General features: G+C 37.1%; 1 protein-coding gene across 2 annotated transcripts in view; it reads right to left on the bottom strand.

Annotated features, from left to right (window-relative positions):
• The window catches only part of RAD18 (RAD18 E3 ubiquitin protein ligase), a 106,961-nt gene that overhangs the window by 39,393 nt on the left and 40,959 nt on the right, over positions 1-26,609 (bottom strand). For both annotated transcript variants that reach the window (XM_079935817.1, XM_079935816.1), the window contains exons 6-9: positions 24,799-24,898; positions 19,855-20,039; positions 9,194-9,270; positions 7,829-7,889 (exon numbers count right to left, since the gene is read on the bottom strand). In XM_079935817.1, coding sequence (XP_079791943.1) covers positions 7,829-7,889; positions 9,194-9,270; positions 19,855-20,039; positions 24,799-24,898 — 423 coding nt within the window. The remainder of the gene's footprint in view (positions 1-7,828; positions 7,890-9,193; positions 9,271-19,854; positions 20,040-24,798; positions 24,899-26,609) is intronic.

The raw sequence follows: 26,609 nt of genomic DNA on the forward strand, positions 1-26,609 counted from the left end.
ATTCTTAGGATAAATTCCACTTGGTTATAATGCATTATCCTTTTTATGTTGTGCTGGATTTGATTTACTAAAATATTGTTAAGAATTTTTGCATCTATTTTCATGAGGAATATTGGTCAGAACTTTTTATTATACTACCCTTGTCTGGTTTTAACTTTCATGGAAACTTTAGCTTCATAAAATGAGGTAGGAAGTATTCCTTCCTTTTCAATTTTTTAGAAAAAATTTTGTAGAATTGGTATTATTTCCTTCCTTATGTGTTTCATAGAATTCACACCAGCGATGCCAACTGGATCTGGAGTTTTCTTCCTGGGGATGCAAATTCAATTCATTTACTAGATATAGGGCTATTCAACCTTATCTATTTCTTCTTGAGTAAGGTTTGGTAATTTGTGTCTTTCAAGAAACTTGTCCATTTCATGTATGTTTCCACACTGACTGGCATGAAGTTATTCATAATATTCCCTTACTGTGCTTTTAATATCAATAGGATACTTAGTAATTCTCCCTCTTTTATTCCTGATATTGGCAATTTGTGCTTTCTCTCTTTTTGTCCTAATCAGGCTTGCTAGAGGGTTCCCAATTTTGTTGACCTTTACAAACAGCTTGTGGTTTCATAGATTTTCTGTTATTTTTCTGTCTTCAATTTCACTGATTTCTGCTCTTCACTGTTACTCTCCATCTGCTTACTTAGGATGGAATTTGCCCTTCTTTCCCTAGTTTCTTAAGATGAAAGCATAGATAACAAATTTAAAACCTCTTCTCTTTTCTAATATAAGTTTTTAATGCTACACATTTCCTTCTAAGCATTGCTTTAGCTGCAACACACATTGCTATGATGTCCTTTCATTCAGTTCAATTTATTCCCTAATCTGCATTTACCTCAGCCAGAATATTTTTCAATTCAAGTATGTATGTCATCTAAGGAATTCCATTTGTTTTTTTTGTTTTTGTTTTCGTTTTTTGGCCACACTGTGCACCTTCTGGGATCTAGTTCCCCAACCAGGGATCAAACCCGGGTCAGTGAAAGCAAGGACTCCTAACCACTGGACTGCCACGGAACTCCCTTTTTGGTCTTTTTTTAATACTGTCCATTTCTCAACTCAGCATGACCCTCCCTCATTCTTCCTTCTTCTAAAGAACATATTTGTAAATGTTGTTTAAACAGTTTTATCTACTAGTTTCATCGTCTCTGTCATTGCTGGGTCTGGTTCTATTAATTGATTTTTCTCTTTTCTAGGATGTTATTTTTTGCTTCTTTGAATTCCTGGTAATTTCAATAGGATATTGTTAATTTTATATTTTTGTACCTATTTAGTGATTATTTTGAGGTTCCCCCACCCGGGACCTTAAAGCTGCCTGCAAGCTGCTGGACCTGTAGAGCTCACCATCTTATTTGTTTTCTTTCTCTCAGGGGAAACAGTCCTGTGCTACCTTTTTCCAATATCTGAAAATCTACTGATTTATATATTTCATCTGGTTTTCCAGCTTTTAAGGGAGAAAAGTAAATACAGTCTGTTATTCCATCTGGGCTAGGAGTAGAAATCTCCATTTACTTTGATTTTTCTGTGCTGGGAAAGTTATCTTTTTACCAAAATATGCCATTTATGATTTATGTTAATATAATGAACTTATTGTTGTTTTTAAATAAGTTAATAAATATTTTTGAAATTTCTCGGTTTTAATTTTTCTTAGACCCATGTGTTATTTGGAAGTGTATTATTTAGTTTCCAAATATTGGTGATCTTCAGAGGGCTTTGTGAACAGACTTTGTGCACTGAATGAACTCACAAGGTGACCTTCTGCAGACCCCCGGGGTTCTCTCTTCAGTGCAACTTTCTCTTCTCCGCACTCTGTCTTGCAAACTTCAGCTCCTTCAGTTTCTCTGGTCTTTCTTTCTCCTTAACTCAGAGCCCCCCAAGCTCTGCCTAGGATCTCCCTGCCCGACACGGAGCCTAGAAACTCTATTATAGGGCTTGTATAATAAATTTTTCCATCTCTCAGAGATTCCTGTCCTTTGTTACCTAATGTCTAAGGTCTTGAAAACTATTTCATATGTTTTGTCCATTTACAGTGGTTGTTTGTTGTTTTTTTGGGGGGGGGGCGGGGGGGTTGTTATCAGGTCCCAGTTATTCTGTCTTGGCCAGAAGCAGAAGTCCCCCAAGCTTTAATCTGTAATATGATACATATCAACAACTATAACCCACACAAATGAAAGCTCTTTGGTGCCCTAGACAAGTTTTAAGGGTGTACAGAGGCTTAGAGAACTGAGAACTGTTGCTCTAAACGTTGGGGTGCCCCAGGGCTTAGCCTTAGGCTCTGTTCCCCACAGACCTCTTCTCCCAGCTAATTGTATCTAAGTATACAATTTTAAAGCACATGTCTTTTTAGTTAGATAGATTCATCCATTCATGCCTAATTCTCTTTTCCACTTGGATATCCACTAAAACCCAAAACTTAACACAGACAAAATAGGAATTTTGATTCCATTTCCCCATCCACAATCCTCACCCTGGTCTCCATCTCAGTAAATGGCATCATCACTTCTCCAGGTGCTTGAACCAAAAATGCAGGGGTCATTCTTGATTCCTCTTTTATCCACCCCCTATATTAAATTCATCAGCAAGTACTATTGGTTCTACTTTGAAAGTTTACCTTGAATTGTGTATTTTACTTCTGCTACCACTCTAGAAATGCCACATCCCTGACCTAATTTACTAAAATGGCCTCACTTCATTCAGGTCTCTTCTCAAACATCACATCACCCTTCTTAAAGGAGCCCTTCTGGTCAAGCAGCTCCATCACTTTCTATCCCTACCTTAAGTCTCTTCCTAGCATGTATCACTATCTGACACATCTTACTCGTTTGTTTACTGTCTGACTATTCCCAATACAGTGTAAGCTCCATGTGGGCAGAGACTTGGTCTGTTTCTTTAATGTTATATTCCCAATACCTAGAATACTGTCTGGGTGATCCATAAATATTGCCTGAGTGAAGAGCCTTTCGGTTAGTTTTCTTACTATTTCTTGCCACCTTACAATTTATTCTGTATTCAGCAGATGCCATCTTTTTAGACATAAATAAAATCATATTACTTGTCTTTCTAAACTCTCCAATGACTTCCCACTGCAGGAAGAATAAAGCCCAGTACACTCTTACAAGGTCTTTCCTTCCGGGACCTGGCCCTGCCTCCCTGTACACCACTCTTCCGCTTCGCTCACTACACTCCACTCACACCCGCCGACGCTGTGTCTACCTCAGCACCTCTGCCCCTGACGCTCCCTCTGCCTGCAATACTCTTCCTCCGGCTCTGTGAATGGCTGCCTTTATTCTCATTTCAATTTTTTTTTTTTTTGTCTGCGCCTGACCGGGGATCAAACCGAAGCCCCCTGCATTAGGAGCACGGAGTCTTAACCACTGCACCACCAGGGAAGTTCCGCTAGCAATATTGTTTTGTTTTGTTTTTTTGTAATTTTACGTCATTTTTTATTTATTTAATTTTATTTTTTGGCTGTGTTGGGTCTTCGTTTCTGCATGAGGGCTTTTTCTAGTTGCGGCAAGCAGGGGCCACTCTTCATCGCGGTGCGTGGGCCTCTCACTGTCGCAGCCTCTCCTGTTGCAGAGCACAAGCTCCAGATGCGCAGGCTCAGTAGTTGTGGCTCACAGGCCTAGCTGCTCCGCGGCATGTGGGATCTTCCGAGACCAGGGCTCAAACCCGTGTCCCCTGCATTGGCAGGCAGATTCTCAACCACTGTGCCACCAGCGAAGCCCATTTCGATTTTTTCTTTTACTTATGACTCATCTCAAATGTCAACTCCTCAAGAAAAACCTTTTCTTGACTACATTATCTAATGCCCCCATAATTTCTATAAATTACTCTGCTTTATTTTCTTTATAGCATCTGCCACCTAAAATTGTTATAATCATCTGCTGATTTACTGTTATTTATCTGTCTGCTATTAGAATATAAGCTCCATGATGAGAAATTTATGTATCTTGCTCACTGCTCTATACTCACTACCTAGAAGAACAGCTAGCACATAGTAGATGCTCAATAAACATTTACTGAATTAGTGAACAACCAAATTAAAAAAACAAAGGAACATATTAAGCTAAAATGCCTTGCCTACTTAACAGGACTAAGCTGGTGCTCTCAGGAAAAGTTACAGGAGGTAATCCCGGGGTGTTCACTGGAGGTTTGTCTTTTTTTTCTTGGCAGGGTATAAAACTATATTTTACCAAGGTGAAGAGCGTGAAGATCCCCAAAATATGTCTGTCATGGCAGTTAGGCAAGTAGAGTAACTTCCTTCAGGCTAAGATTCTGCCTCTTACTGGAGCAATTCAGTCTTAATTAAGAAGACCTACCAAAAGCATTTGCAACCTGAAACCCGCAGGTAACTCAATAAACTCATTTGATTCAACTCTGTATCAAATACACTTTACAGATCTGCAACTAAGCCTCAAATTGATTTCACTGTTTCTCTCCTCTTCTAAAAGAGGGACTCGTGAAGATAAATCTATCCAAAAGACTGCTAAAGAAAGTAAGAAAGATATATCATCACAAAACTACCGAAGTAACTCATTCATAAAATTAAGCTTTTTTTTAAGCAAGATAACCTGAAAGTAAAGCTTAGCGCACCCCCACCCCCACTCAAAAGAAGTTCTCAACATACAAGCTATTCACTCAGATTCAAAGCACGCTACAGTGCAAAGGGCTTCAAATTGAGCATGGGATGAATGTGGGTTTAATTTCCAGTCCTGCTTTTTACTAGCTATGTGGACAATTTATCTAAGCCAAATAATAAATCAATAGTAAAAGTAATATTTCCAGCTATGTATGGACTCAAAAAGTATTCCTCCATATACCCTTTTTTTCCCCAAGAGACTTGCCTGGAAAAATGTATTCCACCAAAACAAGGAAAAAGAAGAGGCAGATTTGGATCCTGAAATAGGTGAACTGACACAGGAGGGAGGAGAAAATACCCAGAAGGCTGGTGAAAGGAAATTCCAGGGTAGGTATGAAGGAGGCCCAAAGCACAGTCACAGTGCCTGGAAAAGGGCTGGGGGCTGCTTCAGGTAAGAGGTTCTGGAGAAAATAGTGAGTTGATAAACAATCTATGAGTTTCAATGTAAACAGAAAGTCACTGACATTTCTCATGGAAAGTTTACAGATAAATTAATATCAGATAAATAGAAAACTAAGCAAATAAAATTACTAATTATAGGGAAAACAGAATGTTTTCCTAAAAGGAATTACAACTGTAAGGGAAGAAAAATAATCTCCCTTCTAACCTTCTTAGTTCTTAGCTGGGGCTTTATAACAAAAGACAAATTTACATGAGAAAAACAAACAGATGTTTTTTAACATGTATACCTCATGTATATATGGAAGATACCCAGAGAAAAATAAGTAACTCTAAGCCACTTGGAGGTGACTTAGAACACTGGCTTAAATACCATCTTCAGCTAGATTAAAAAAAAAAAAAAGAAAGGTGTGTGGGAGGCCAGTTATGGGGAGATGGCCAGGAAAAACACAGTAAACAAGAGTGAAGTCTGCTATGCTGATTTAAGTCAGAGCCTTCTCTGTCAACAGGAAGACTAACTTACTTCTAGGGATAGAGAGGGGAGGAGGGACAGACACCTTTGTAATTGTGTCCTACACTTAGGCAAATGGCGGAAGGCAGAGAGCTTTCCTTTCTGCTGCTTCTCAATTGCCTTCTGCTCAAAGCAACATGTCATGGTGGCATATTCTTGGGTGGTGGCATACTCTGACACACTTCATAACCATAGTATTGTATGTTGCCTGGTTCAAACTGTATACAATGTCTCTAACTAATACTGACCTTATAAAAAATTATGACAATATTCAGAAATTGGGAGGGAGGAGAAGGTAAGAGTCAGGATGTACAAAAGAGCTAAATTTTCATTTTTCAAATTAGGACTTCAATCAATTGTTAACATGGAAAACTGAAACACTTCAAGAAATAGCAGAAAGAATAATCTTTTATAAACATGAAGGTAATTACTAAAACAAAAGCCAAAAGATTTGACAGTTGTTAATTCTAGGAAATGAAGATGGAGACAAGGAGGTGGCGAGGAGTCAGAGTTTTTAATAAGCCTTAGAGAAATGTGCTTAAAAACCACATACATGGGCTTCCCTGGTGGCGCAGTGGTTGAGAATCCACCTGCCAATGCAGGAGACACGGGTTCGAGCCCTGGTCCGGGAAGATCCCACAAGCCACGGAGCAACTAAGCCCGTGCACCACAACTACTGAGCCTGCACTCTAGAGCCCGCGAGCCAGAACTACTGAGCCCATGCGCCACAACTACTGAAGCCCACGTGCCTACAGCCCGTGCTCCACAACAAGAGAAGCCACCAAAATGAGAAGGCCATGCACTGCAACGAAGAGTAGCCCCTGCTCTCCTCAACCAGAGAAAGCCTGCGTTCAGCAACAAAGACCCCACACAGCCAAAAAGTAAATTAAAAAAATTAAAAACTCACGTACATTAAAACATTAATAAAAAGGTTTAAAAAACAGAAGAACCATCAATGGTATATTTAGATCCTGATACTAAATCAAACTGTAACTACACTATAATGTTAATAACAAGTGCTTGAGCTTTAGCAAGTGCCCAAAAGGTTTAAAAAAACAAAGTATATAGCAAGGTTTATTTTAGAGCTAAGTGAATTAATTTAACATGTTGACCTATTTAGTAAAATTAAAGTTTTTAAAGATATTTAAATGGTGGGCAATAGATATTTGTATATTTTCTTGCCTGTATCTAACCCACGTTTTCTTTAGTGTAGCGTAATTGTTAGATACCATCCTTTAGTGATTTAAATTATTTTTGTTCCATGCAAATTTTCTGGTTTCCTTGTTGTTACAGGCCTTAGTTTTGCCACTTCAGTGATCATCTGATATTCTCTAGCTCCTGTATCAAGAAAAATTACTTTGGCTTCCCAAAGGTTGATCAAAGAGGATCAATCACATCTGTCTATCTTTAGAGCACCAGCGCTGTAACTTTTGTGGTTCAGCCTCTGGTCCGTGAATCCTCCAGCCTCCTTTCCCTACTCCGAGAAGGCTCGGGCCATCACAACTACATCTAGTGCCTGTGTACTTCATCCTCCCGCCCCACACAGATCACAGCTGTATCTGCCCCTTCAAAGCTTAAGTGAAAAAAGAAAACATAATTCTTTTGGCACAACTAAGGCATATCATGTGTGGAATATTCATTCAGCAAATATTAACTATCTACTGTTTGCCAGGCACTTAAATTTAAATTTAAACTAAAAACCAACCAACCAGCCAAAGAATAAGCAGCTATCTAATTGACAAAACAGTAACGTGCTAGCACTGGGAAAGATACATATAAAGGTCATTTAAGGAAAATGAAGCGATAAATTTGGGAAGCTGGTAATAATGAATAAAATGAAAACTATCTTCAGCATAAATATGCAAGCTACAGAGTGCTGAAATTCTTTACATAAATACTGTCACTGGCCTGAGGACAGGATGGCAAGTCAGGAATGTTTCCATTTTAATCCCATTTAATCCCATCTCTTCTCACAGAGATGCTTTGAGAGCAACTAATTAATAGTTGCAAAGTGCTTAGTGATAAGCTCAAAGTAGAATGTTAGTCACAAATCAAAGACCACACACATAGTTACAAAAAAAGGTCACCATCTTGAGTAAACACTCAACCAAAATTCAGTCTCTTAAGTAATATTAACAAGAAAGTTTGTATTAAACATTAATATAAAAATACTTAAGATGAAAAACTGTAACCCAAGTTCTTTGTAAACAAAGAAAATATTACATAACTTACGATAGTTACTGTGAATTTCATCTATTTCCTTTTCTGTTTGGTCCTTTGTAAAAACCATTATCTAAAAAATCCAAAAATTCTTAATTAAAAATTACCAAAAATGACAAAAATTAGAAATTAGTACTATAAACTTTAAGATCTCAAATGGAGATGTTTAAAATAGAGGAAAATAATCTCTCATGTCTGTTTTATATAGACTTAGGAAGATTAACTCCTGTTTACTTCTCTTGAATATTGTAATTAACATACATTTTACTCATTACTTTTTTTCATCAGTAGAAAATGCAACACTGATTCCATTAGAATTTATGAAGTATTAAGACAACAATCAATTAAGCTTCCTACTTTCAATATTTAATTTTCCACATTCATTACTACAATAGGTAACATAAAACTACAAGACTGAAGAGACATTTAGCAGATCATTAACAAGGCAGATCTTCTTGTTTGTCTTCTACCTTTTCCAGCCTAACTTTTCCAAGTCTACACAAAGGTATACAGAGAAAATGCAATAATACAAGACTTCACGTGTGAAATTTCTAATTCACTTTTTAAAATTTTAGACTTAAAAGATCTGAAATGTACTTACACGGTTCATTATAGTCTTATAGTTAGCACACAGGTAATAGTAAAGTCAATGAAAATCTCATTTTTTTCTACTATCTGATTATAAACTTACTTCCCTAAGGTTGTTGCTTTCCTTACAAACACATTACCGATGGTCTAGGAAAAAAGTCTACTTGGGAGAGCCCAAAACACTTCCTCTAGTGTCAAAGGACACAATGGCTATTTTCTTCTTTGGTATCCTTTCCTCAAGTTTTGGACCATCAAGCTAGAGGAAGGCAATAGTGAAGAAATTTAGGTCTCTGATTCCCTCAGTAAGCTCAACAGATGCTCAATCCTCATCAACTCTTAAAATTACTTAATTTCACCATCAGTATAACCATAGAATCGCAGAATGCCAGAGCTAAAAGGGGATCTTAGAGATTATAATAGTTAACCCCCTGAGTTTTACAGATGAAGATCTTAAGGGCCACAGAGGTTAAATGTTGAAGAACTTATTAAATGCAACCACCAGAAAAAGGACCAATACCAAGGTTACCTTATGTACGGGCACATGCTTTTTTCCATAAAACTGTAATTCATCAATAAACTCTACTTTGGATTGATCTTGTGCTAGAAGACTTCTAAATATGATAAAAATGCTAAAATGAGCTGCAAGTAAATCATAATACATTAAATGGAAATGTGTTCTAGTACATTTCCCACTGAACAGATTTAACACTGGTTTGCTTTAATTTGTAGGGTATTCGACTTTTCCTTCCTTCATTTCTACCGAGATACTGAAAAAGACCATCAACATACGCTTTCGTTGAGTTTACTAGCTTCAAGACGCATCCTAGTCTTCTCCATATTTTCAATTTCTTGAACTATTTCAGCAGCTGTTAAAATAAGGGCATATAGCCAATATTAATTACATGGTGTTGTTCAATGTACCCTGGTTATATAAACTCTTAACACTGAAGCTGGACGATGGGTATACATGAACTCCCTGTCCTGTCTTTGTAATTTTTCTGTAAGTCTAAAGTCATTTCAAAATAAAAGGGTTAAAAAAAAATAACAGAGTTAAAACACTTAACTTTTACACATGCAATTACAGTTTAAAATATAACTGGAAGAGTACAGCAAAGTCATTTTGCTCTTTCCTTTGAGGATATAGGTATAAACAAGAGTTCCAATGGAATATGAAAATTAATGTTAGAGTGAATTCTATTCTTAGGGGATATCCACTGAAACTCCAATGTACAAAATGTTACAACAGTCTACTTTGCAAGGAAAGACAAAGGTCTACGAATACTAGGGGGTAGATGGCCTTGACTCCAGAATTTTTGTCAGTAGGTGTATTTACCAATCACATACATCAAAGAGATCTGAAATATACTCCATCTCATATATAAATACCTTTGAATGCAAATAGCATGAAATTTGCCAATGCTATCCTTCTGCCTACTAGGCCAACATATTAAGACTAAAATACACATATAGTATAGGGAGAAAAAACTACAATCCCTTACACACATTTATACATAAAAAGATACTATATCTAGAATTTGCTTCAAAATAATCCACGAAGGGATGTAAATGACAGACAACAGGCGATTAGGCATGAGTTGACAACTGTTTGAGTCAGGTAACAGGTAAACAGGGGAAATCACCATATTCTTCACCGTAAGAACTGAAATTCTATAGAACTTACAAATAATCTCTATTAAAAAGTTTTTTACAAAACTGAAAGTCCTCGAGAGGATCATTTAAGAATGCAATTACCTCATTTCAAAGTTTGTTTTTCAAGCACTGAGAGGTACCTCTTGCCTCCCTAATATCATAAGACCAGTAGAAACAATGTAAACAATCTCTCCCTCTGTGAATCATGGTATAACAGGAAAGCAAAGGGACCACTTGCATTCTACCCAATCCACTAACCCAAGTATCACTCAAGTTAGAGAACATCTGGCATACTCTCTTCTAAGGTATTAAGGAAACTGTACTAGGATTAGATGCAATTTAGGGGCTTAAATCTTTCGGAGAGACTTCTGATTCTGTTTGTGATGTAAAGAGCTGGATATAGTGTCATTCTCACCCTAACAATGAGAAAAGGCCGGATAACGTATAAAACTGTAACTTTACTCGAATCCAACAGAACTAACATCACAGGGAAACCAACTAGCCTGAAATCTAAGGAAAGTCATGTGCCTTAGAGAAGAGAGGGGTCATGAGTACTGGTTGACATAAGAAAACAAGGATTATCCTACCGCTGGGTAAGAAGATTTCAGATAAACTTTTTTTTTTGGCCGCACAGCAAGGCATGCAAGATCTTAGTTCCCAGACCAGGGATCGAACCCGCGCTCCCTGCAGTGGAAGCACATAGTCTTAACCACTGGACCGCCAGGAAAGTCCCTCAGATAAACTTTTTGATGAATTGCAAAAGGCCAAGGGTGAACCACCATGAAAATATGAAAATCCTGGGAATCTTAGACACAAGGGGACTCACACCCATTCCAAGGTTTTCTATAGACCTTACTGGATACTCTCAAGAACTACTGGGGGAAGGATGAGAAATTAGAAAAAGTATCCCTCCGGATACAGGCTTGGGAAAGAACAGCCCCCAGTGCAGGAAGGACATGAAGCCCCATCGGATCTTTAACCCTAGGAAACAAAAGCATTAAGCCACTGAGGGAAGGTCAGCAAAACTGAAGTCCCCAGAGCACAGGTAAACAGAGAAAAAGTAAACAAACAAAACCCTCTACTCCGGCAGAGGGGTCAGGAAACTGCCCTGGGCCCAGACCACTAGAGGACCCTTGCCACCTGGGGAGGCAAAGGATCACTGAGAGAGACCCACCTGTGAGACCCAGAATCAAGGGCCTGCCTAAGACAGAGGCTAAGCTAGAATAACAGAGAACAACCTCATGTTCCCTACCACGGAGCCAGGACACTCCAAGTGACAGGTAACTGTCATCAGCCACTGGGAGAGAAGTGAGCATGGAAAGACTCCTTAAGGCACAGGTTCACAGGGAAAACCTAAGTGCGAGTGATACAGGTACATTTTAAAAACAAACAAACAAACTTCTGGTAGCTCAGGCACCGACCTAAAAAGCACAAGGGATATGAAAGTGGTGGTCAACCGAGGACAACCACAGCAACAACAAAATCCAAACCAATCAACCACACACAGTGAAGTCCTAGCAGAAGAGGAGACAAGTCCATTTTTTAGTCATTCATACTATTTACTTCAGCATTTAGAGTCTCATGTATTAAGTCTGGTTTTCAACCAAAATTTACAAGATATATGAACAAGCAGGCAAACAAACAACAATAACAAAATCAAACTCAGATATCAGTTGCCCAGATGTTACAACTACCAGACATGGAATTTAAAATAACTACGATTAATATGCTACATCTAGTGGAAAAGATGAACAACATGCAGGAACAGATGGGGCATTTCACGAGAGAGATGAAATCATCAAGAAGAATAAAACAGAAATGTTAGAAATAAAAAAACATTAGCAGAGATAACTTGACCCAGCTAAGGAAAGAATAGGTGAACTTAAAAATGGGATCGATGGTATTACCCAAACAGAAATAGAGAAAAAGGGGGAAAAAAACCACAAAAAAACCAGAATAGAGCAACTAAGAGCTGTGAGACAATATCAAAAGCCCTAACATACACGTAATAGAAATCCCAGAAGAAGAAAAAAGGGAGAGAAAATATTTGAAGATCTAATGGCCAGAATTTACTAAATATAATGAAAGATGTCAAACCACAAATGCAAGAAGCTTGAAGAATATCAAGCAGAACAAATAACAAAACAAAAACGCAATAATATACCTACACATAGACACACAAAGAAAATCTTGAAGCCAGTGAGAAAAAGGGGTATACCACACCAATAAAAGTCATGTATTACATCATACTGCTCATCAAAAACTATTCAATCCAGAAGACAACAGAATGAAGAATTTAAAGTGTTGGGGAAAAAACCTACCAACCCAGAATTCTATATCAAGGGCAATATTTTTCAAAAGTGAAAGAGAAATGAAGACTTTCTGAGACAAACAAAAACTGACAGAATATATTATTAGCAGATCTGTACCAAAAAAAGGGTTAAAGGAATTTCTTCAAGCAAAAGAAATTTAAAACCAGAAATTCATCTCTATAAGAAGAAACAAAGTGTTAGAAATGGTAAAAATGAAGGTAAATATGAAATATACTTTTCTTATTTTTAACTACTATAAAAGATAATTGTCTGTTTAAAGGAAAAACGATAGCAATGCATTGTGTTAACAGCATGACAACAACAGCACAAAGAATTAGGGACTGGGAGTAAACTGTTGTATAAGGTTCTTATACTACAAGCAAAGCAGTTTATTATCTGAAGGTAGACTGTGACTAATTAAAGGTGTATACTGTAAACCCTAAGGCAAACACTAAAATTTTGAAAAAGAGGTACAATAGTAAGTCAATAGTAGAAATGAAATATAATTTTTTAAATACTCAATTAATCCAAGATATTTTAAAAAAAAAAAGGATAGAAGGAACAAAAAGCAGATGGAACAAACAAAACAACTAGCAAGATGCTAAGTCGAAAGCCAACTACATCAAATGTAAATGGTCTAAAGGCACTAATAAGAGCCAGAGAATGCAGACTGGATTAAACAAGAAAAGCCAAACAATATACTGTCAACAAAGAACCAATTTTAAATAAAAGACATAGATTCAAAATAGGTTCAAAACAAAGAACGGAAAGCAATGTATCCTGTAAATACCAATGAAAAGAAATCTGAAATAGCTATATTAATATGAGGTGCAAGAGACTCCAGAGCAATGAATGTTATCAGGGACAAAGAGGGAAATTACAGAAAGCGGTCAAGTCACCAAGAAGACTTAACAATCTTAATGTGTTTGCACCTAAAACAGAAATCAAAAATACATACATGAACAAGGACTTCTGTTTCCAAACAAGATGGCCTAGACTCATGTCTCTTCTCATTTCTCATAATCTTACCTGCAAAGCATAACTACAAACCCTGGATATAACAGACAAGGTTAAGAGAATTCTGAAAAGTGGAAGGAGGAAAATGGACTGGCTAAGGACCTCAGAATTTGAGGAACAACACTGCGGTACGTTCCCCGGGTTTTCTTTTTATCTTCACAATATCCCAGACTCGTCTCTGGTGAAGCCTGCAATCCAGAACCACCAACACTCACAGAAGAAAGAAAAAAAAAGTCTCAAGGAAAGTCTATTTTAAGCAAAGGTCAGTGAAAGGGAGAGATCAGAAACCTTTCTGACAATATCAGACCTACTCCAGCTAAACACTGATGATGCTCCCAGCCTGCCACACAAACTTCCCCCCACACTTAGTTAATTTAAAGATCTGTAAAATTAAAACACAGGTACTATATTTACTGAAAGAACTCTGCATATAATCTGCAGTTCAAACCCATGTTGTTCAAGGGTCAACTGTATATATCTTTAAAGCAGTTTACATGATATATCTGTTACTAATTTCTCATACTTAGAAGAGGAAACTAAATAACGACAATAAAAATTGTAAACAAAGGGCTTCCCTGGTGGCACAGTGGTTAAGAATCTGCCTGCCAATGCAGGGGACATGGATTCGAGCCCTGGCCCAGGAAGATCTCACATGCTACGGAGCAACTGAGCCCGCGAGCCACAACTACTGAAGCCCGTGCGCCTAGAGCCCATGCTCTGCAACAAGAGAAGCCACTGCAATGAGAAGCCCGTGCACTGTAACGAAGAGTAGCCCCCACTCACCACAACTAGAGAAAGCCCGCACGCAGCAACGAAAACCCAACACAGCCAAAAATAAAAACACATAAATAAATACATTTATTTTTTTAATTGGAAACAAAGTGAAACAAATGAACTGTCACTATATTACTTCAAATAACATAACCACAATAAAGGGAAAAAAAATTTATGAACACAGTAAATGACTATGTACCCTTAGTGCAGGTGATGGGGGAGGGGAAAGGGAAGACTGGGTAGAGAGAACTAAAAAAAAATCTGGAATTCTTTCTCTGGTTGCAGAAAGGTGTAGTAGTACAGATGAAGCAATTCTGAAACGATTTTAGATATATTACAGAACTGAACAAATTAGTAAACGTGCTGATGCTACTAAGAGGGAAGATTCTCCCTGTCGAAAAAGGGAAATACAAATATGAAATAGAGAAAGGTAAAGAAGACCTCTGTGGGGCTGGATTGAAAGTAAAGGTATTGGTATGTTCTCATGATTTCTAATATGTATAAGTGGATTTACATGCATACATATACATGTAGTATACAGGCATACATGCATGTGTATGTATACACATATCCATGTATGCATATGTATATGTGTGTATATATTCCTGAGCTCCACCTGCTGGAAGAGTCTAGAAGCAAAGGTACCAGGTAGCAATGAGCATAGCTGGTAGCCTTATCTTGTTTTCCCCCCAAAAGAACCAAAGCTTCTCAGGGAAATGGCTGATTCCAGGGCTGGGACAGGGAATCACTACCTTGTTATGCTAGAAATAAGGAAATGGTAAAAAATAATAATGATAATAATGAAACTATGGCATGAGGACCAAGGATCAGCATGGAGAAGCTCCCACTGGCCAAATCTAGAAACATAAACACCAAAATAATTAAGGATGGAAATAAACTATAAATCTGTGAATCCATATTGATAATAGACAAATTAAATACAAGAAAGGAAGGCTCCTGTTTTCAGAACCATGGCAGGTGTCAACTGGCAAATGTGGAAGGAAGGCTAAAATTAGAAAATCAACATGTGCAACTACACAGAAAAAACTAGTTCAGGTAAAAATTACCAAAGAATGCTAAATACAGGCGTGAGATTTTAATGAGGTATAGAATATTTAGATGGTATGAAAGTGTCTCTCTACAGATTGCTTACTAGGAGTAATGAGGAAACTACACAGTGAAGAAATCGACAAGGTGATCAAACCTGCCATCACAAATGAAGGGCACAAAGATGTCAAATACCTCTAGAGGTGATATTCTGAGAAGGACAAAACATCACTTATATAGTATTCTGGCCACGAATGCACAACCTGAACATAATTATAAGGAAACATAGGACAAAGCCAAAATGAGGAATATTCTATTTGGGGAAAAAACCCAACAACAACAAAGACTGTATTCTTTTAAAATGCCAATGTCAATGTCATAGAAGACAAAGAAAGGCTGAGGAATTGTTCCAGACTGAAAGAGACTGAGAGGATATTACAACTAAATTTAATAATGTGATCCAAAACTGGATCATGTAATGGAGGGGGGAAAAAAATCCATAAAGGCCATTACGGGGTCAACTGCTGAAACTGGAATAGAGATGATAGATTAAAGAATTATTTAACAAAGATGAATTTACTAAAGTTGATAACTGTACTGCAGCAATAAAAGAGAATATCTCTTTTCTTAGGAAATACACAATAAAGTATTCAGGAGACAAGATTATACACCTTATTCTCAGATAGTTTAAGAAAAATATACGTGTATATAAAGATGTACACACACACAAACACATATACATTAATAAAGAGAGAGAAACAGTAATTCACAAACCAAATGGGGGAAAATGTTAACAGGTGAATCTGTATAAACGGTACATATGTGTTCTTTATGATAATGTTTCAACCTTCCCATAAGTTCAAGATTATTTCCAAATAAAGGTTTTTTTTTTAAAGAATGCAAAGCTAAGACTTTTTCAGACAAATAAAAGTGGAAAGAACTTGTCTCAACACATGTGCACTACAAGAAACATTAAATGAAGATTTTCAGACCAAAAGAAAATGACATCAGATGGAAACCTGGATCTAAGCAAAGAAATAATGAATACTATAAATGGTGAATGTGTAGGCACATAGAGACTTTCCTTTTCAATTTTTAAAATTTCTTTAAAGGAAAATTGACAGTTTAAAGCAAAAATGGTAACAAAGTATTATGAGGTTTATAACACATAGAAGAAAAATCTATGACAATAAAACCAAGGATGGAAAGGGTAAGGTCCTTATGTTAAACACGTAGTACAATAATATCTGAAGGTAGACTGTGATAAGTTTAAGATGCACGTGGTAAACTCTAGAACAACTGCTAAAAGAAATTAAACAGAGGTACAGCTAATGAGCCAACAGTGGAGATAGAATAGAGAACTAAAAAATAATCTAAAAGAAAGCAAGAAAAGAACAAAGAATGGACAGGACAAAGAGAAAATAAAGAGCAAGATGGTAGATTTAAACCCAACCAAATAGATTAAATGAAAAAGTTTTAAAGTCTACAATTTAATGGTATATCTTGCCAAATTAAGTTTAAAAAGCAAATCCAAACCACATACTGCTTACCAAAAAACACAGTTTAAATATAATGACACAGTATGTTTAAAGAAAAAAGTGAAATAAGATTATTATTTATGGAATATTACCAGAGACTAAAACAAATATGTCATAATAGTGAATAGGTTAATTCATCAAGAAGACATAACAATACTAAATGCACATACACCTCATTACTGAGATTCAAAATGTAAAGAAAACAGAGCACACTGAAAGGAAAAATTAAAAATCCACAAATACCCTTGGAGATGTCAATAATCCTCTCAGTACTGATAGAATCAGTAAACACAGCACAAGTAAGGATGTAGAATACTGGAACATACTACCTAGCAACTTTACATAACTAACACTACAGATCACTGAACAAAAAAACCCAAAATTTTCAAGTGCTTAAGGAACACTCACCAAGGAAGACCTAATGCTGAGTTATAAAACAAGTCTCAATAAAGGTAGAAGGTCCGAAATCATACAGAACTACTTCAATGGAATCAAATTAGAAGTGATTTAAAAAAAGATATCTGCGAAATATTCAAATATTTGGAAATTGAAAACACTTCCAAATAACCCATGGGTAAAAGAGATCACAACAAAAATTAGAAAATATTTTAACTGAATGAAAAGGAAAATACCAGAGAAATGAAAGCACATGGCTACATAAAAATCTATAAGCCCATGTTTATAGTAGCTTTATCCAGAATAGCCAAAAATTGGAGACAAGCCCAGTTGCCTATTAACAGTCATTTAGTCATCATTTCAGCCAAAATCTAGAACATTTCCTTCACCCCCACAAATTCTTCTGCCCCACTGCAGTAAATTCCCTCCCCCTTACCCTCAGGCCCTGGGACATACTGATCTCTTCTATGTCCCTATAGTTTTGCCTTTTCCAAAATGCTAAATAAATGGACTTTTAAAATTATACAGTGTGTTGTCTTTTGTATCTGGCTTCTTTCACTTAGCACAATGCTTTTGAGATTTATCCATGTTGTTGCACTTATCAGCAGTTCATTTTTATTGCTAAGCTGTGTTCCACTGTATGGCTGTACCACAATTTGTATACCCATTCACATATAAATAGACAATCTCAATAAACAACAAAGCTGGAGGAACTACATTACCACACAGCAAGATCTATTACAAATTACTCATAAACTAATTAAGACAGTGCACTACTGGCACAAGGATAAATAAATGACCCAATGGAACAAAACAATGTCCAGACCCACACATATACGGTTAGCTGATTCTCAACCAAGCTGCACCAACAATTCAATGCGTAAAGGATGGCTTTTCAATAAATGGTGTGACATCAATCAGCTATCCATATGGAAACAACAAAAGAATCTCGCCCCTTACCTCGCAACGTATGCTAAAACCAATTCCAGATAAACTGTAGATCGAAAGGTAGAAGCAAAAAGAATAATGCTCTTAGAAGAAAACATGATCTTACGGTAGGCAAAGACAAAAAAGTACTAACCGATGGGAAAATGCAATGAACTGGATATAAAATTTAAAACTTCTACCTCTCAAATGAAGCCATTAAGAGAGGGAAAAGATGAAATTAAAGGCGAAACATACATACACCCAGCAAGATGTGTATCCAGAAAAATTCATGTACCCCCACAAGTAGATCAGGAAACAACAGATCCACAGCACAGAAAAATCGGGCACAAGACTTAAATGGGTATTTCACCAAAGAGAATATCCAGGTGGCCAATAACAATATAAAAATATGCTGAACACTACAAGCCATTAGGGAAACAAAAATTAAAACCATAATGAGACACTACTGTGGACCCACCAGAATGGCCAAAACGGAAAATTGACAATATTGATGTTGTTAAGGATGTGGAAAAACTGGAATCTTGTACCCTCCTGATGAGAGCATACATTGGCACTGAGTTTCTGCCTGTACCCACGAAAGCTGAACATCTGCCAAAACATAATTTGGGGGATAGGCATACGCATCCCCCAAACACGTGTGCCTACGAGCACCAAGAGACCTGCAAAAGGTTACTCACAGCAGCATTATTCTTAAAAGCCAAAGAGAGGAAAAATCCAGAAGTCCATCAGCCACCGAATGGACAGTGTAATATATTTATATAATAGAATACGCTACAGCAACAAAAAATTTTTAAAAATCACAACTGTACACAAAAATATGGATAAACCTTATAAACATAATGTAAAAAAAATGAAATCAGACTGAGAAGAATGCATAAGCTACTTATTATTTCATTTATATAAAGATAAAATATAGGCAAAAATAGGCAAATGAATAGATGGTTTGAGAAGTCAAGAAGGTGGTCATCTGTGAGAATGAAGGTAGTAGTGATTGGGAGGGGGCTTCTGTGATGCTGGTACTGATCTGAGTAGTGGTTACAAAGGCACTTTCCCTTTGCTTTGTGATAATTCACTGAACAATATATTTATAATTTGTGTAAGTTCCTATTTGCATATTATACTTTAGTTTTTTTTTAATTAGGTAATTCCATCCATATGCTAATAACTGAAAGAACTCCAAAATTTGTGTGTGGTTAAATGGAAAGAACAAACTATTAAGCAGTATGTATGTAAAATTAACATTTTTATAACAATAATGATCAAGGATATATTTTTGTGCATAACAATCTTAATAATCTAATGGTAACATTTATTCAATGCTGACTACTTGCTAAGGTACTATGCTAGGACTTTACATGCATTTTATCATTTATTCTGCGCAAAAACACTATGAAGTAGGTAGTATTATAACTCTTACTTTATGGGGGAGAAAACCGAGGTCAGATATAATAAGTAATTTGTCCATAGTCACCCAGTCATAAAGTTGCAAAACTAGGATTATAGGCCACGGTCTCTAGATCAACCTTCATATTCATGAGAAGCTGGCAGCAGTGGTTGCCTCTAAGAAGGGAAGGGGGACGGAGAGACGGGCTGAGAGAAAGGCTGGCTTATCACAGGACACTCTAGGTACCTTCAGAAGGAGTACATTTGCATACCTTACCTATTATCAAAAATGTATTAAAAATTTTTTCTGTGCTTTACAACCACTAAGCCACACAAAACTGCTTTATCCAGAGGATAAACACAACTCATTGTTTAATCACTTTACCTGATTTAGGATGCAAAGCATCACACTGGGCATTGTACATGTGTACAAATTCTTGGTGCCTTTTAATGAGCTGTTGTTTGTTTCCTTGAACAGATAATCCATGCTGTTTTAGCTTTTTCTTTAAATCTCTATCTGAGAGCAAGTTATATACAGTTTTAGGCAGTGGCTTCCTCTTGTGAACAGAGCTGAAAAGGGAGAAAAGAGATCACTGAGGTTTACTGTGAATTATCCAATGCTTTTCACGTAAAACAGTAATTTACCTTCTGACTCAATACCAAGGCGACTGGGAGAATAGCAGAACCATTAAGACAAAAAAGGAAAGAGAAAAAGGATTAAATTTACAAATAAAGTTGACAGTATTTTTCTGACAGTGATGCACCTAAAGTGGCAGTGGGACATTCCGATAGAGGGGTCTAGGTGGCAGCCAAAACTTAGACAAAGTTAGTTTAGGTCTCAGAGAGGCCTGGCCTAAAGATGCAGACCTGGGACTCATACAGAAGGCTTGTGGACTAAATGCTATGAGAAATTAGGGTCATACTTACGTGAACTTATTCACTACCTCTTCAAAGCATGCTTTTCCTAAAATCTGCCCATGGTTTCCACACAAATCTCTATAAAACCAGCTATCTCAGATGATTAGAGTACAAATGCTATCGCGGGTCAGGCTATGGATTTAAGAATATCATCATATATAGCTTCTTTAAAAACATTTCTGACGCATAGCCAAACATGCCCGCTTAGGCCCAAGGCAATCATTTTGCAAAAGCACTGGATGAAATAAAAGAAGACTTGTTGGGATGGTTAGCTTTACCCAACTCATTCCACCAATGGAAAAAGAATTCAGACAGTTGATGGGTAGGTAGTATTTATGGGATCATCTTCAAAAGAACACAACTGAAAACAACAGCAAGAAACACAGCACTGTTTTTTTTCCTCCAACTTCAATTAATTATATTAACAAATATATAAGGCATTAAGAAGTGTACTGGCAAAATCCCCACCTGGCTCTTCACTGTATTTACATAACGAATACAATGATAAGCACTAAGCTACAATTTTAAATATGACAAAGCTCTATCGAATGACTTTCTTATACTCCCTCTAAACACCAATTAAGAAACATTATTTCTTTAAATAGAATATGTAGAAGTCAAGCTACCTAAGGGTATCAATGACTTGAGACAATTATTTAAACAGGAACCCAGAGTGAATTTTAATCTATTTAATCTGATTATACCTGGTTCTCTAAGTACATCACCTGGCTCAACACTATAGCAATAAGGTGCTTAATAAACATGTATTCAAGGTAGTCACTACAACTGCAATCATTTTTAGATGAAATATCAAAACTTCAGGTAAGAATTAATAGGAACTTGAAAGCAATAAGTTTATCCAGAAAAACAAGATTTTACAAAAGACTTGCATATAACTAGCTGGCACAAGGCCATGCTGCTCAAACTTGAGTGCATCTCAGAACCACCTGGAGAGCTTATTTAAAATGCAGTTCTCAGTCGCATGGCCACACCACCCACCAATTCTGACTCAGCTCTTTAAGTGGAAACCTAAAATCTCTATTAACAAGGTTTCACGTGGAAATCTAATGCAAATGGTCCAGAGGCCACACTGAGAGGGAGAGAATACAGTTGAATACAGAGTGAAAACAACCAAACATTTCTCTATTACCCAACAGTACCATTCCCTGGCTAGGTTATTTCTTTTATGCTCTATCAATATGGTCTAAAAGCCAGAAGTAACTATATAACTGCAGAAAGACCTGTAAACCCTCAACAGATTACATTTTTCTGAAAATTACTCTTCTTATAATGACAGACAGCCTATTGGACTCTACAACACTGATAAGATTATGGTTAAATAAAATCACAGAAGGTAGCAAGAGCTGAAAAACCTTTTGTAGGAGTTTATACAAGAACACTGTGAGGGAATTCAGTAAGTCTGTACCTAAAACATTTTTTTAATTTTATTAGGATAGATGATAAAACTTACGACTGTGAATTTCTAATGGAAAACTCTACTGTTCACTGGCATTTACAATGAAAAGCACCAGCAGAAATCAACAATTTCTGTCATGAATTTTAAAATACGAAGCCTGATAAATGTTTCCCAAAACATGAAAATGCTACTTTACCTTTCTTCCATGATTTGGTGAAACAGTAATGCATTTAATGGTCCTAAGAATCTGAGGACCTCAAAAGGAAGAGTATCCTTTGAATCAACTCTGATATGAATCTACACGGAATGGGTGAAGGGCTGTATCCAAATTAAAGAAGTGGCCTGTTGGGGTGTTGTGGAGAAAATTTTTTAAATGTCAGAAATTCTTTTATGTGACCAGACCCCAGGACGAGGATGTAACTAAAGAGAAAGGTGGTTCAATGTCTCCCTAAGTTTATCTTCACAAACACTAGCTTTGCAAGATGAGTTATAAGGACAAAAAGGTTTTAAGGTCAAATAAATTTAGGAATTACTGGATTAAACAAAATCCAACAATTATGTTTGACGAAGGAATTCTCAGAGCCTTCAATACACTAACTTACACAGTGACTCTTTCCCTAAGAGAGAGAGAAAGAGGGAGTGAATGCAGTGCTTCTAAATTGCGCTACAGAGTAATCGGCAGGATTATAGTATTCCACAGAGCCTGTTTGGAACCACTACTGGAATTTGAACTTAATTACACACAGAGGAGTACGTCTTTGGATAAACTGACAGAGCTAAGTGTGTTAGAAGAAATACAATGGATGCATCTAGAGAAAGAGCAGTCTAAGCAAGATTATCAGTGCTGATTCCTTACTCTTCAAGGAGAAAATGCCCAGCTCCTATATTCCCAACTCACTCTTCAGGAAAAAACATTTCTAAGGAGAAAGGCAGGTCATTAGATTCTCACGGCTTATGAGAAATAATCCTCGTGATGATCCAGCTTTATTCCAAATCTCGACTAACTAGGCAACCTAAAAATCTAAATTTTATTCTCGTCAACAAACGTACCCACTAGGAGTGAGTACTGGGCACGCAGGACCGCACAGGCATCTGTCGCAGGGACCTGTGGAGGGATCTTGGGGCCTGAAGGCCACTGTGGATACGAGGCAGGGAGGCAGAGGGAGGTCAGAGAGAGGAGCACAGTCCCCAAGCCCTCCACCTCCACTTTAATGGAACAGGGCCAATTTTCTCTGTTTTATATGTTATGGTTCACTGTGCGTTTTCGCTTGAAGAAAAGGTCCTGCTCGGGGAAAGAAGTTAACTATCAAGCTAAGAACACGACAGTAAGAACTGGCAACTGGTGCCCCCTGCTGTAAACTAATAAAGCATCACTGTGCTTTATATGTTAACTTTTGTAAATTATAACAGCCAGAGTTCGTCCCTCGGAACCTGCATTCACTCCAGACTTACTCATAAAATCTAGTGACACCATTTTAGCTTTACTCACAAAAGAACAATAAAATAGTCCTGTCTTAGCAGCACGGTTTCTGGCACTCTTCCAAGTTCTTCCAAACAGACCAAACGTAAGAGCCAATCATTCTGTTCATTCCCACCTCCCGGATACGATTAATTTCTTCAATTTCCGCCCTCTCCTTTCCAGATCTCGGAATTATCACCTATTCTCTCCCTCTTCCATCCTGTTTCAGAGGAAGGGTTCCTTCTGCATGTCAAGGATAACTTCATTACTGGACTTTTGATCTCTTGTTCTTTATATCACCTGCTCTCTCCCTGGAGATAGCAGGAGGCTAAAGGCTTATATAATTTTGCTATTTTAAAAAATAAAATGTTCCCTGATCTTGCTCCTTAATCCTTCCGCAAACTACCATCTCATCTGTCCTCTTCCCTTTACCACCAGACTCATGTAATTTGCAGCTTCTGCTTCCTTATTATCTTCATTATCACTGATTCTTTAACACCCTACAGATTAACTTTGACTACAATTTGATTCCTAACTTACAACTTACATGTGTAATAACAACAGTGGCCTAGTTTAATAAACTACTGTGATTTTGATGTACAAGGCGAGGCAGAATAGTGTGAGTTTAGGTGCAGATACTGGGTTGACAACTTAGTTATCTCACCTGGGTAGCTGGCTGGGACACACTCTCTCTCTCACTCTCTCTCTCTCTCTCTCTCTCTCTTTCTCTCTCTCTCTTTCTCTATTTCAAACACACCCTTTTGAGTCTGCCCCACAGACAAACTATACAACTGTAAGCTTCTATAGATGCAGTAACAGAGAAAACCACTGCCTTCAAAATGCAAGCCTACTGGTTGCATCCTTCCAGAACAAAAGGGTGTTAAGAGCAGAGAATTTGACTTTCATTCACCATTGATTCACCAGTGCTTTGTAGAATGTCTGGCACATGGTTATGTGCTTAATAAGTATTTGTTGAATGAATAAGTGATTCCATATTTTCTAAAAAAACAAAAAAAGGCAAAAAAACATACCATTTTGTACCTTTTTTCTTTTTAATTTTTACTGGAGTACAGTTGATTTACAATGTTGTGTTACTTTCAGGTGCCTTTTGTACCTTTTACTGTCATGTGTATATAGTATGTCATATGTATATAGTAATTAACTATTCAGAATTTTTGAAAAAGCTAGATTTTACAAATTTAAACTTCTGAGCTTCCTAAGAACCAAAAACAGATTTGATGTGTTCTATATTCAGAGTCTAACCTTGCTTTCTTGGGCCAACGGCTTTATGGTAGTTCTAAAATTCTAAGAGAAGAAAACAAGTTTAAAAACAACTGAATTCTAAATCACTGGTTTCTTGTTAAGTCAAATTTTATTAGCATATAATAAAGTTAATTATATCTGGCAAGGTGGGAGTTGAGGAAAGAACAAGGAGAGAGAATGGACAAGGAGAGCCAGTGGAGCTGGCTCAAATTTTATAAACCACAGGAGGCAACAAGCTAAAGTAGCTCAACGGTTATGCTTAACTTTCTTACCTTCTGAGGCTTTCTTTCTTCTCTTCACGTGATAAACAGCTGTCTAAGTGCTTGTTAATGTGATTTTCTGGAATATGAACCCCACAAACAGGACAATCCACTGTATTTTTCAAAAAGAGAAAGAGATTTTATTATTTGTGGAAAGAGCAAAAATAATATAACCCAGCACCTTTCAGCAACTAAGATAAAAAAAGGAATCCAACCTTAACATGCACTTGGAAAAGCAGAAGAGAGAAAGGACACCTCAGGGCAGCAGGAGTAGGATAGACTGCTTACTGGGTAAGGGCTACATTGTGGAAAGTCACATAATTAGAATCCTGGGCCTAGAGGAAGAGACTGCGAAGAAGTTTGGAAATCTGTTTTTTAGAAAATGCTTTAGTTAACTCTTTTCTAACAAGGCGTGAGGAAGCTATAAAACTAATATTAAGTTTTCCCATCTTAGGACCCATTCATCTTTAGCACCGAAGCAATCTTAACCACCTGAGTAAGATATACCTGCCACAGGAGGAAGGTGCGGTGAGGGTATGTACAGCTAGGGGGCATGTGGGATCTTAGTTCCCTGACCAGGGATTGAACCCGGACCCTCGGCAGTGAGAGCACAGAGTCCTAACCACTGGACCACCAGGGAAGTCCCAGCATTTTTTTTTTAACTGAAGTAGAGTTGATTCGCAATGTTGTGTTAGTTTCTTGTGTACAACAAAGTGATTCACTTATACACATATAAATACATATATCTATTCTTTTTCATATTTTTCATTATGGTTTATTACAGGGTATTGAATATAGTTCCCCGTGCTATATAGTAGGACCTTGTCGTTTACCTATTTTATATACAGCAGCTTGTATCTGCTAATCCCACACTCCTAATTTATCCCCCTCCCACTCCCTTCCCCCTTGGTAAACATAATTTTATTTTCTAAGTCTGTGAGTCGGTTTCTGTTTCGTAGATATGTTCGTGTCGTATTTTAGATTTCACATATAAGTGATATCATATGGTATTTGTCTTTCTCTTTCTGACTTGCTTTGCTTAGTATGATAATCTCTAGGTCTATACCTGTTGCTGCAAATGGTATTCTTTCATTCTTTTTTATTGCGGAGTAATATTCCATTGTATATATGCACCACATCTTCTTTATCCATTCATCTGTCAATGAACATTTAGGCTGTTTCAATGTCTTGGCTATTGTAAATAGTGCTGCTATGAACATAGGGGTGCATGTATCTTTTCGAATTATAGTTTTGTCTGGATATATGCCCAGGAGTGGGATTGTTGGATCATATGGTAACCCTATTTTGAGTTATTAAAGGAACCTCCATACTGTTTTCCTCAGTGGCTGCACCAATTTACATTTCTACCAACAATGCAGCAGTGTTCCCTCTTCTCCACACCCTCTCCAGCATTTGTTATTTGTAGCCTTTTTGATGGCCATCTGACCAGTGTGAGGTGGTACCTCATTGTAGTTTTGATTTGCATTTCACTACTAATTAGCAATGTTGAGCATCTTTTCATGTGCCTGTTGGCCATCTGTATGTCTTCTTTGGAGAAATGTCTGTTTAGGTCTTCTGTCTATTTTTTGATTGGGTTTTGTTTTTTCATTATTGAGCTGCATGAGCTGTTCGTATACTTTGAAATTAAGCCCTTGTCAGTCACATCATTTGCAAAAATTTTCTCCCATTCCATAGGTTGTCTTTTTGCTTTGTTTATGGTTTCCTTTGCTGTACAAAAGCTTTTAGGTTTGATTAGGCCCCGTTTGTTTATTTTTGCTTTCATTTTATTTTGGGCCGCACCAGGCAGCTTGTGGGATCTTAGC

This window comes from Stenella coeruleoalba (assembly GCF_951394435.1).
Source record: "Stenella coeruleoalba genome assembly, chromosome: 10".
Classification (NCBI taxonomy): domain Eukaryota; kingdom Metazoa; phylum Chordata; class Mammalia; order Artiodactyla; family Delphinidae; genus Stenella; species Stenella coeruleoalba.